The 10,765-nt window shown below is 42.1% G+C and overlaps 1 protein-coding gene across 1 annotated transcript; it reads left to right on the forward strand.

The window, feature by feature from the left end:
• The first annotated feature begins 3,017 nt into the window (after positions 1-3,017).
• Positions 3,018-10,313, forward strand: lgi2a (leucine-rich repeat LGI family, member 2a). Its single transcript, XM_025905610.1, has 8 exons — positions 3,018-3,443; positions 3,698-3,769; positions 4,600-4,671; positions 6,228-6,299; positions 6,389-6,460; positions 6,564-6,733; positions 6,890-7,054; positions 8,177-10,313. The coding sequence occupies exons 1-8, from the start codon at positions 3,181-3,183 to the stop codon at positions 8,992-8,994; spliced, it is 1,704 nt and encodes a 567-aa protein (XP_025761395.1). The 5' UTR covers positions 3,018-3,180; the 3' UTR covers positions 8,995-10,313.
• Positions 10,314-10,765: the final 452 nt, after the last annotated feature.

Raw genomic sequence — 10,765 nt, forward strand, 5'->3', positions numbered from 1 at the left:
AGTTCATTGTGAAATCGAATTAACATGTTTGTCCCTCTGGCCTGCAGTGCTTTATCTGTGTGGAGTTGTCCTCCTTCTAAACTATAGCCATCAAACAAACCTCTCTGCAGAAGAAAGCAGAGATATGAGGCTCTAACTGACCCAAAATCAGGCAACTCACACCAAAAAAATTAAGCTGGATGAATGACGAATTGTCCATTTAACAAGCTAAGAGATCTGTAATTAGATTATAATTGTGTTTTGCTGTTATGGAGCACTGGGCAAATTGTAATTACACTGAGAGCTTCATCAGGGACTTGATCTTTAATCACATCAGCCTTCACTGTATTTGCAGAGTTCAGCAGTTTTCTTGAGTCTTGTGTGTTAATCCCTCTGCTTTGTAATCGCAATCATTGGGAAGCACAGCAGGTAGTGGCCACAGGCACAAACATTCACTCCTGCTAACTCCTGACTAATCCATATTTCAACACTGCATTGTCCAAGTCCCTCCTGCACCCTCCCTTCCATTCTCCGTACATCATCAAGAAATACTGCGCTGTGAAGAGTCCGGGGCAAGCCTCCGCAGCAGTAGCAGTGCTGGGCCCAGGTGTGCTTGTGTCCACAAATGTACACAGTCAGCAGCTGTATGGGTATTTTTTGTTTTTCCAGCTGCTACACGTTTCCTGACCTGCATTACTAAATGCAAAAAGCAGCAGCAGCAGAGCAAATCCAGCCAGCAGCCTCTGAAAGCAGGCTGGGCTCTGATAGATATGACTGCTGTATCAGCACACTTTCACTGTTCCCAAGCTGTACTGAGCCGTTAACAAAACATAGTGGAAAAACACCGCATGCTGGTACAATGCAGCACTCTGAAGAGCAGACGTGGCTTTCACAGATGATTTTATTTTATTTTTTTAATGAACGCAGAAAAAAGTATCTCCTCATCTGAATTAGTCTGAATTAATAAGTGATCAGGTGTGGGTGGATTCTGAAGTGCATTTTGTGTGTACTGATATAATATTGTCGGTTTTGTTTTATATTTTTGGACTCTATGGATCTAGGGTGACTTATAGGGGACTTAATAGTTTCTTTAGTGTGTAAATTAGGATTTCAGTGAGAGAGAACCTTGCAGAAATCATTGCTCCCCCCCTCCGTGCTACCAAAGAAGTAATCGAAGTGAAAGTGGTTTCATAATGTTCAAATGTCCAAAGCCACTAACTGCTTTTTGCTTCCCTTAAACCCAAATTACTATATACCGTCATCGCTCCTCACCAAAACAGACAACCTTTAAAAATATTCCTCCTGAGTCTGCGCTGCGCACACTCAATCATAAGTCTTAAGTATCCCAGGGATGTTGCTGCATGACAAACGGCCCTTCTCTTTGAGTTGTCTGCTGCTGCCAAGAAGAGTGCAGTGATGATGGAGCGCCAGAGTGGCACAAAAAAGGGCCGCAGATATGCAGACTGGTCCCAGAAGGGCAGCGATAGTTGACATTCAGCAAGGGGATAAACAGGTGGAATATCGTTCAGGGAAAAGTTTGCTTAATTGTGCATAATTGTCAAGTCTCTGGCTGTTTACTGAAAGTTTTGATCACTCTTGAGGTGCATGATGTTTGAGCGTTTTCATACATATTTAATCTTACTGCATTTCAATGGGATACAAACCTGGTCTTTCAGTGGGCTTTTTGAACCCTCCACTTCCATTTGAATTATTCCATACTGGGTTTCCTAATGTGTCTGGGATCTTCAGCCAGTTAAGGGTCCACTTCTGGTTCAGGTCTAACCTTCAGAAAGATGACAGGCACTCTTTGATATGATGCAGAACTGGATCTGAGTCAGGCAGCCTTAAAGCAGCTTCACAGTTTGTATGAGGTTCTTTCCCTCAGCATCTTTCTTTGGTCTGCACCAAATGCCAGTTAAAAGACTATTTTAAATGAAAGAAACAAGGAATTTACTTAAACTATGGTGAGTGAAATCAGTACAATCAGTGGTGCAAATAACTGCATGGGTGAAGAAATGGTGCATGCAGTGTCGTAAATGCAAAAAACCCCAAACCATAGAGGGACAAAACCCCAAAAAGGCGTCTCAGGGAGAAGAGCCTCTGAGCTCTTGCTAGTGTCACTGATTGGAAACGAGCAACAGCACCTCCTCAGTGCCCACAGGTGAGACACAACAGGCCGAAAAGGAAAGAGGGTGGAGTGAGTGGTCACAGAAAGCCCTCACCTGTGTCCGCATGTTCAGTGGAACACAGTGGTTTTGCTCTAGTGTTTACGCTGGACTGCTGCTCTTCTTGCTTCACATTGGTGTTTGTGGGGTTCACAGGGACTTCTGTTGTACTGAATCGGTCACTAAGACAGATTCTTACGTGAAAACTGGCAACAAAATTTCTAGCTGATCTGTGTTATTTAACATGTATGTGTCATAAACGCACATTTTAGAACATTTGTATATATACCATCCTTTCTGAAATATTTGGACTGGCCAAAATTTGATTTTGTGAAGCAGTGAGTGCAGATAAGTATGGTGCATATACTCCTTCAAACGTGCAGGTCAGCAGCCATCCTTATCTGCATTTACTGCTTAACAAGACCAAATGCTGGCCTGTCCAGATATTTTAAAAAGCCGCTGTTTACTCGGGATTTGCTCAGTGTTTCCTTTACAGCCAGTGCAGGATGGCTGCAGGGCGCTGGAGGAGGCGCTGTCCTTGGTGCTGCAACTATGCGCCTCTGACCTTCTATATGAAGGAAGCATCTACAGCTTACGGTATGCCGACATTATATAACATCCTACGTGTGAGTCAAATGGTGTGACTTCGTGTTATTCAGACTGAGCAGCCCTCTGTGTTTAAATACTGCCAGAAATAACACAAAGAAGATTCAAATTACGTGAAAACTGGCATCAAAATGCACTTTGGTATAAACATGACGCTCGAAATTAATTTCTGAAATCTATAATTAACCTGCTTGTATATTTGGGGATAATATTACACCACATATCTATAAACTACACCATCTTCAAAAAAATTAAAAGGCAAGCTCAGAAGAGACGTGGTGGTCACTGACTAATAACGTCTAATCATTTCCCGCGTGTGGCTGTTTAACCAACAGTTACCCGACTGGAGCGCTGACTTAATAAATATTTAAGGTGGACGGAGGGGAGCCGCAGCTGATTTGCTGATGTCAGGGAGCCAGTGCAGCATTTCATGGTGCAGGGTGGAAACGCGCGCTGCCATCTGCCTCGATCCGTGCTCTCTGCAACCCTCACACATGAAAGCCCGACAGGAAAGATGCCGCCAGCTCTCAACATTTGGGCATTGTTCCTCGTGTCGCTGTGCTGCCTGTGTCAGCCGGGTCATTTAAAAAAGCCTTTCCGATGCCCTTCAACATGCAGCTGCTCCAAGGAGTCCATCATCTGCGTCGGGTCCTCGTATATCCCAAGAATGACCCCCAACGAAATCACTTCTTTGTGAGTAGATGGACTGCACTGTATAGATATATATATTTTTAAATGGAAGAGTACGTTTTCCGCAGTGCATACATGCATTATATGCTCGAGCCACAGCCTCAAGTATGATTCTATAGCTGTGCGCATTTTATAACACCCTATAAAATAAGAGCTGATCGCAAAAAGCAATGCAGCGTTTTTCTCCCTCTTCTCTCTGTTTCCTCGCCGATCACATTTCAGCATTTGACTTTCTCCTGCTTGCTCCTTGTTTTTAGGAGTATCGTGAATGGGACTTTCAGCGAGGTCAAAGAGGCGATGTTTTCCCACATACCATCTCTCCAGCTATTGTAAGGATACTTTAGCAGTTTGATTCTTCTAAAATGATTTGATTGGTTGACATTTTTAAGTAAAGGTTCTTATCGGGCAGATTTCAAATTAGTTACTTTTAGTACATAAAGCATCAGTTTCAAATGTTGGGCATTAAAATGGCAGATGCATCATTATGTGAGGCCAATAATGGAGTCACGACAGTCATTATACATAAAGCATTGGTTATAGCAGCACGAATCAAATGAGGCATTTATGCTTCTGAATTACATGGGGTATTACTTTAGTGGAGAATAGAGTAATGATTTATAAAGTCTGTTTGGTGCATGGTTGTTTTTTAGTAGCCGGGGCTTTTCAAATGGTGCACACCTGGAAATAAATAATGGAAACCCAAATCTGAGCTCTTAGTGCTGCCCAGTACCTACAGTGTGCTCAACAGAGGCCATCAGTCTGCTTTGTTACAACACAAGTGACAGCTGTGATGTCAGCATAAACAAAGGCGTGGCAGTAACCAAAGTCATCATGCACAATAATTCTCAGCTGAATACTTTATTTGGTGGGTGTTTTTTTTTTTGTTTTGGTTTTTTTGCATTTTCCAGTAAAACATTGAATTCAAATGACAAGAGGCCATAAAATATGATCGTATAATAACTAATTTAACTCAGTTTTATTTGGACTTTGCTTTAATAATTGTGCTTACAGCATTTGGCTCTGCTTTTGGAACAAAACTGATTGTGTTACTGTGAAGCTGAAACATTTAATCAGTTCTATGTTTCAGAGAGAAGCCTGAAGCATTGCATTTCTGCAGTTGGCTGCATTATAATTGATTGTTTGCTTATTTTTTTTGCAGGCTTTTGAATTCCAATTCCCTGACAACTGTAAGAGATGATGCATTCTCAGGCCTGCCACATCTGGAGTACCTGTGAGTTTGTTTGTTTGTTTGTTTGTTTTTAATGAAAGTAGTTTAAAGAAAAGAACAGAGGCTTCACAGCAGCATTAAGTTATGCTATGAAGTTGAAGTTATCATATCTCGATAAAGCTCTATATTAGTTCGGTGAAAAGAGACTTGCGATTGTTTTAATGGGAATGATGCTTTTTTGTTGGATGCTGGCATTTTTACAGTGGGGTAGGCAGTTGTTGGTTACACACCCTCTAGTGGTTCCAGTAAAACTAAAAAACAATCTTTGTTTCTCTTTTCATTCATCACACCAAAGTACACCAGCTTCTTTACTGGGTACACCTTGTTATTACTCAGACGCCTTTTTGCCTTCAGAACTGCATTAATTATTTCTGGATTAGTTTCAAAGAGGTGCTGGAAACAGATGTCGGTCCATGTTGACATGATAGCTTTGCTGCAGTGGCTGCTGACTTGTTGTTTCACATGATGCAAAACTCCTGTTCTTTCACCCCCCAAAGAAGCTCTATTGGACTGAGACCTCGTGATTGTGGAGACCATTTGAGAACTGTGAACCTATTGTCATGTTCAAGAAACCAGTCTGAGATCATTTGAGTTCTGTGACATGGCGAATGCGCATGATCAGCAACAATACTCAGGCAGGCTGTGGTGTTTAAATGATGTGGCCAAAAGTGTGCCAAGAAAATATCCTGAACCATTAATATAAAGCAGGATGGAACCATGTGCTCATCTGCTTACACCAAATTCTGACACTAGTATCCAAATGTTGCAGCAGACGGTGAGACTTATCAGACCAGGCATCATTTTTCCAGTCCTCTGTTGTCCATTTTTGGGTGAGCCCCTGTCATTGTAGTCTCAGTTTCCCGTTTCTCTTAGCTGACAGAGTGGCACCAGATGTGGTCTTCTGCAGTTGTCCGCTTCAAGCTTCAGTATCTTGTGTGTTCAGAGATGGTCTTCTGCACACCTCAGTTTAAAAAGTTGTTAATAGAGTTTCTATTGCCTTCCTATCAACATTAAGCAGTCTAGTCGTTCTCCTCTGACCTTTTCCAGCAAAAAGGCATTTCTACCCAGAGAACTGCTGCTCACTGGATATTTTCAGTTTTTTTGAACAGTTCTCTGTAAGCCCTAAAAATGATTGTACTGAGAAATCCCAGCAGATCAGCAGTTTCTGAAATACTCCACAACCATGCCACATTCAAAGTTGCCTAAATCATCTTTCTTCCCCATTTTGATGCTCAGTTTGATTTTCAGAAAGTCGTCTTGACCATGTCTACGTGCATAAATGTATTAAGTAACCGCCTTACCTAAAAAGTGCCTAGTGACTCTATATGCACATATTCCAACCAAAGTCTTGCAAATTACAAAATAAAACAAAGCCTTTCACTAAAACATTGCCCCAGAATAAATACATGTGACTGTAGCATCAAGTTGTTGCTATTTAACAGAAACATCACATTCAAGGGTAGCTATGATCACAATCAGCTCTTACATGACTGTTGACATGTTGAAAATTGAACTTGATCAAAAAATATACTTTTCTTTTTCTTCTTGTTGATCCACAGATTCATTGAGAGTAACAAACTAGAGACTACATCCAAATATGCCTTCAGAGGACTCAGGGACCTGACTCACTTGTATGTTCCAGTGACTGAAAATACAACTGTTATCTGTTATACATGATTTAATGATGTCTCTTTTCATAATCAACTGCATTTGTTTCCAGGTCTTTGGCAAACAATAACATTAAAGCCTTGCCCAGGGACCTCTTCATTGACCTTGACTCCCTTATAGAGCTGTGAGTTTGTACATAGTTAAATAGGAAAATAGTGTGCTGTGTAATTCTTGCAGTCTGTCTTTCTCCCTGTTTAGCCGTGAAACACAATATTCCCTTTCTGCAGGGACCTGCGAGGCAATGCCTTTGAATGTGACTGCAGAGCCAAGTGGCTTATGACGTGGTTAAAGAACACCAATGCCACAGTGTCGGATGTTGTGTGTGCTGGACCAGAGGACATGAAGGGCAAGCGCCTCAATGATATGACCAGCCTGCAGAATGAGTGTGTCTCCACAGGTGAGAAACACCTGAGCCAGCTGCCCTTCTCTCATGTCCAGCTGAGATCAGGATCAGAGAACTCAGCAGAGTCATTCTAAGTTGTGTAGAGGTTATTCATTTAACGTAGCTTTGTTGGTTTGTGAAAAATACATTTCCCGATGTTCCTTTCCACAGATTTCATCCTTCATCAGTCTGTTGCCTCAGAATCGTTGTCTGTTGACACATTCAGCTATAAGAATGATGTCTACGTGGCCATTTCTGCTCCCAGCACAGAGAGCTGTATGATTTTCCAGTGGGACCACATAGAAATGAACTTCAGGACTTATGATAACATCACAGGTAAATTTTGATTTCGACTTGTGCAGGAAATGTGTCCTAACCTACGAGATAACTGGAAACCCCTCTTGATCCTGCAGCGCAACCTTCTAACCATTTAAGTCCTTGCAGGCTGTTTCGACCCAACGTGTAGTTACATCTCTCACCCACATAGCAAGCAGATCTGGCCCAGATCTGGTATCAAGCCGGCACTGCTGGCTGACTTCTGGCATGATAAGACGTATGCCATCCAGATATGGGCCAGGCCTGGTATAGATGGCACTGTCTATGTGATGGCATGCCATATCTTGCTCGATTGTGGTTTGGGTCATGTGGCCCAGGCTCATAGAAAACAGGTCTTCCCCTGATCCGGCATCAAGCTGGCACTTCTGACTGACTGGTGTCATGGCAGGGTATATGTCAACCAGATGTGGGCCAGGTCTGGCAATGATGGCACTATTTATGTTCCTATTTTCCTATTTTAGTTGGAAGACCCAAGTGCCATGTTGATATACTATACTGCTATGGTAGCCAACGTTTCAAATTCAGGTATGACTTTGGGAAAGGAAATGCGCTGTAAAAGAATCAGTTCATTCACTGTCTGAACAGAGGTTCGTAATGTTACTTTTGCACTATTTATGTTCCGGCACATGTTGTTATTACATGGCTTGATTAAGGTACACATTTGGCTGACATCTGGGCCAGCACAGGGTCAGCTGTGTGTCTGCGACTGGCCCGTGGCTGCACACAACTTACACATGGCCCACATACCGCAAAGAATGACGGTCCTTTGGTGCCAGAGATGGGCTAGCACAGGACCACCAGTGTGTCTGCAACTGGCCTTGTGCTGGCCCATGTCTGGGCCTCCTCTGGCAAACCTGATCTGGGCCACCAAAGGGCCGTCAGTCTTTGCGGTATGTGGGCCATGTGTAAGCACATTGTGTGGGCCAGATCTGGGCCATACCAATTTTGCTATGTGGGCAGGAGGTGCATGTCAGGTTACATGGAAGGTTGGGTGAAGGGTTAAAGGGAGTTTCCAGTGACACTGTAAGTTAGGAAGTCTAAATCACACATTAGGCTAACAAACACTCCCTGAATGCTCCCAGTTTCATTCTCACGCGATTCACGTGTTTCTCTGCCCTTTAGGTCAGTCCATTGTGGGGTGCAAATCTGTCATCATCGAAAATGAGGTGTTTGTCATTGTGGCTCAGCTGTTTGGTGGTTCCCACATTTACAAGTTTGATGACGACCAAAGCAGGTTCAATAAGTTCCAGGATATCGAAGTGTCCAAGATCTCTAAGCCCAATGATATTGAGGCCTTCCAGATTGGCTCTGATTGGTTCTTTGTGATTGCTGACAGCTCAAAAGCTGGCCTCTCCACCCTCTACAAGTGGAATGATAATGGCTTTTATTCGTACCAGTCACTGCACGAGTGGTACCGCGACACGGATGTAGAGTTTCTGGACTTGGATGGGAAAGCTCACCTTATTCTAGCGAGCCGCTCACAGGTTCCAGTGATCTACCAGTGGAGCCGGAGCAACCAGAAGTTCATCCTGCAGGGTGAGATCCCCAACATGGAGGATGTAGTGGTTGTGAAACACTTCCGGATCAAGGAGGAGCTCTACCTGGCTATGACGCGGTATATCGGTGATTCCAAAGTTCTGCGTTGGGGCACCAAACAGTTTGCTGAGATCCAAGCTTTGCCCTCTCGAGGCTCCATGATTCTCCAGCCGTTCTCTTTCAAGGAACGTTACTATCTGGCTCTGGGAAGCGACTACACCTTCTCACAGATCTACCTGTGGGATGAGGACAACAAAATCTTTGACCGCTTTAAGGAGGTGTACATCCAAGCCCCACGCTCTTTCACCGTGGTATCTACCGACCGCAGGGACTTTATTTTTTCCTCGAGCTTCAAGGGAAACACGCAGATCTTTGAGCACATCATCATCGACCTGAGCTTGTGAGGGGCTGTGCCTTATCGTCCCGTCTGAAATCAAATGTCTTCCACTTGAAAGACAAATTCAAGAAGGAAGAAAAAAGGAGAAAGGACCTTATGAACTGTTAAATATCCACACCTTCATAGATTTCACTCACAAATTAGAGCTGGGTCAAGATGTATTGTGACTATTTCTGAATGGCCTTGCACTCATGGATCCTCAGACTTTCTGAAGTACTACCCTTTCATAACTACTACTATTCTCTTAAAAATACCACTGAAGTTCATAATTGAATCTATCTGGATTTATCTTTTTTTGTTTAATATCTTTCTCTTAGTAGTTTTATGCAGCTATAAAAATACATCAGGACCTGAATGAACGTAACAAATTTATTCTGATTTGCGGTGACTGATGATGGATTGAATGATTTTGCCACCTACCTGTATCCTCATACCCTGTGGTAACGTACAGTACCTTGCCTTATCAACACTGGGGTCTTTTGTTTGATGGTTACACAGTGCCTCCTTCTGGCCGTGATGAAGTACCACACCCCTCTGCTCTTTCCATTACAGGGAATGTCTAGAAAGCACAAACCTTTAATTATCATAGCTGAGATCATAGAGTGTAGCCGTTTGTTGGAAGGTGTCTTTGTAGATGCTGTAGATTATAATGCATAGAGTAGGAAGCAGTGGTTTGTTGTTACAGTTAGTAAAATATCCAGGACTTGACCTTATACAAATTCATTAATGGAGAATCACCATTTAGATACAACTTCTAGATCTGCTGTAATATAATGTGGCAAAGTACAGAGAAACTTTATCAGTATTGCAAAGGAGCTGTGTTTAGATGATGTCAGGGAAAATAAACCTCCTGATATGTTTAAAAGAAAAACTGTTTTGCCCAGTTAACAATATTTTTTTACTAACATCTGAAGTCAGAAGCATCAGAGGCAGAATTTGTATGACCACAAGGAAGGAAAATAAATGTACATGTAAATATATCTTCAAGCTTACTGAATTTTTTTTTCAAACTTTCATTCTGCTTTTGGAAATGCTGAATGTTGACAAGCTCCAAAATGTACATAAACCAAGGATTGTAATGTCACCACCTGTTTGAATGGACCTTTGCACTTACGAAACTCAAATGTTACTGCAGCCTGCAAGAGCATGACATTCAAAAAAGGGTGTTTGCCAAATTCTTTTTAGATAAACCTAACAAAGACTAAAAGTGCTTCTAGGTTAACAATATGCAAGCGTTACAATTCTTTTGTATGATTTTGTTTAAACCTAATGAATGTTCCTCTTACAAATATGATGTAACATCAAAATAAATCTGTGAAAACATGACAAGTTTATTTATCCCACTGTAGTGATTAATCACTGATACTGATCATTAAAAATAAAACTTCCCTTCTTTCCCTAAAAAACCCCAAAACCCCAAAACGGACATTATGATTGTAAAGTTGCACAAAGAAAGAAGAAACATTCAGTACTGTCTGGTGTTTGAATGGTCACAGATGCAAAATTGTAAAACCTTATAATGTGCAGTGTGTATGCAATCTAACCAGCACTAAAATCTCACCATTATATTCTGGCGTTCACATGTCAGTATTTCAGACACTCAAACCCTTAAACATCTCAAACCCACTGTCAAATATGCTGGTTCAAGTGTGGTGATTTGAGCTTCTTCTGCAGACACAAGCAATAAAGCACCTTGCAGTCAACGAACTCCTCTGTATGACAAAGTGTTTTAGAGTCAAATGTGAGGCTGTCTGTCCGACAGATAAAGCTTCTTCTAA

This window comes from Oreochromis niloticus, linkage group LG3 (assembly GCF_001858045.2).
Source record: "Oreochromis niloticus isolate F11D_XX linkage group LG3, O_niloticus_UMD_NMBU, whole genome shotgun sequence".
NCBI classification, from domain to species: domain Eukaryota; kingdom Metazoa; phylum Chordata; class Actinopteri; order Cichliformes; family Cichlidae; genus Oreochromis; species Oreochromis niloticus.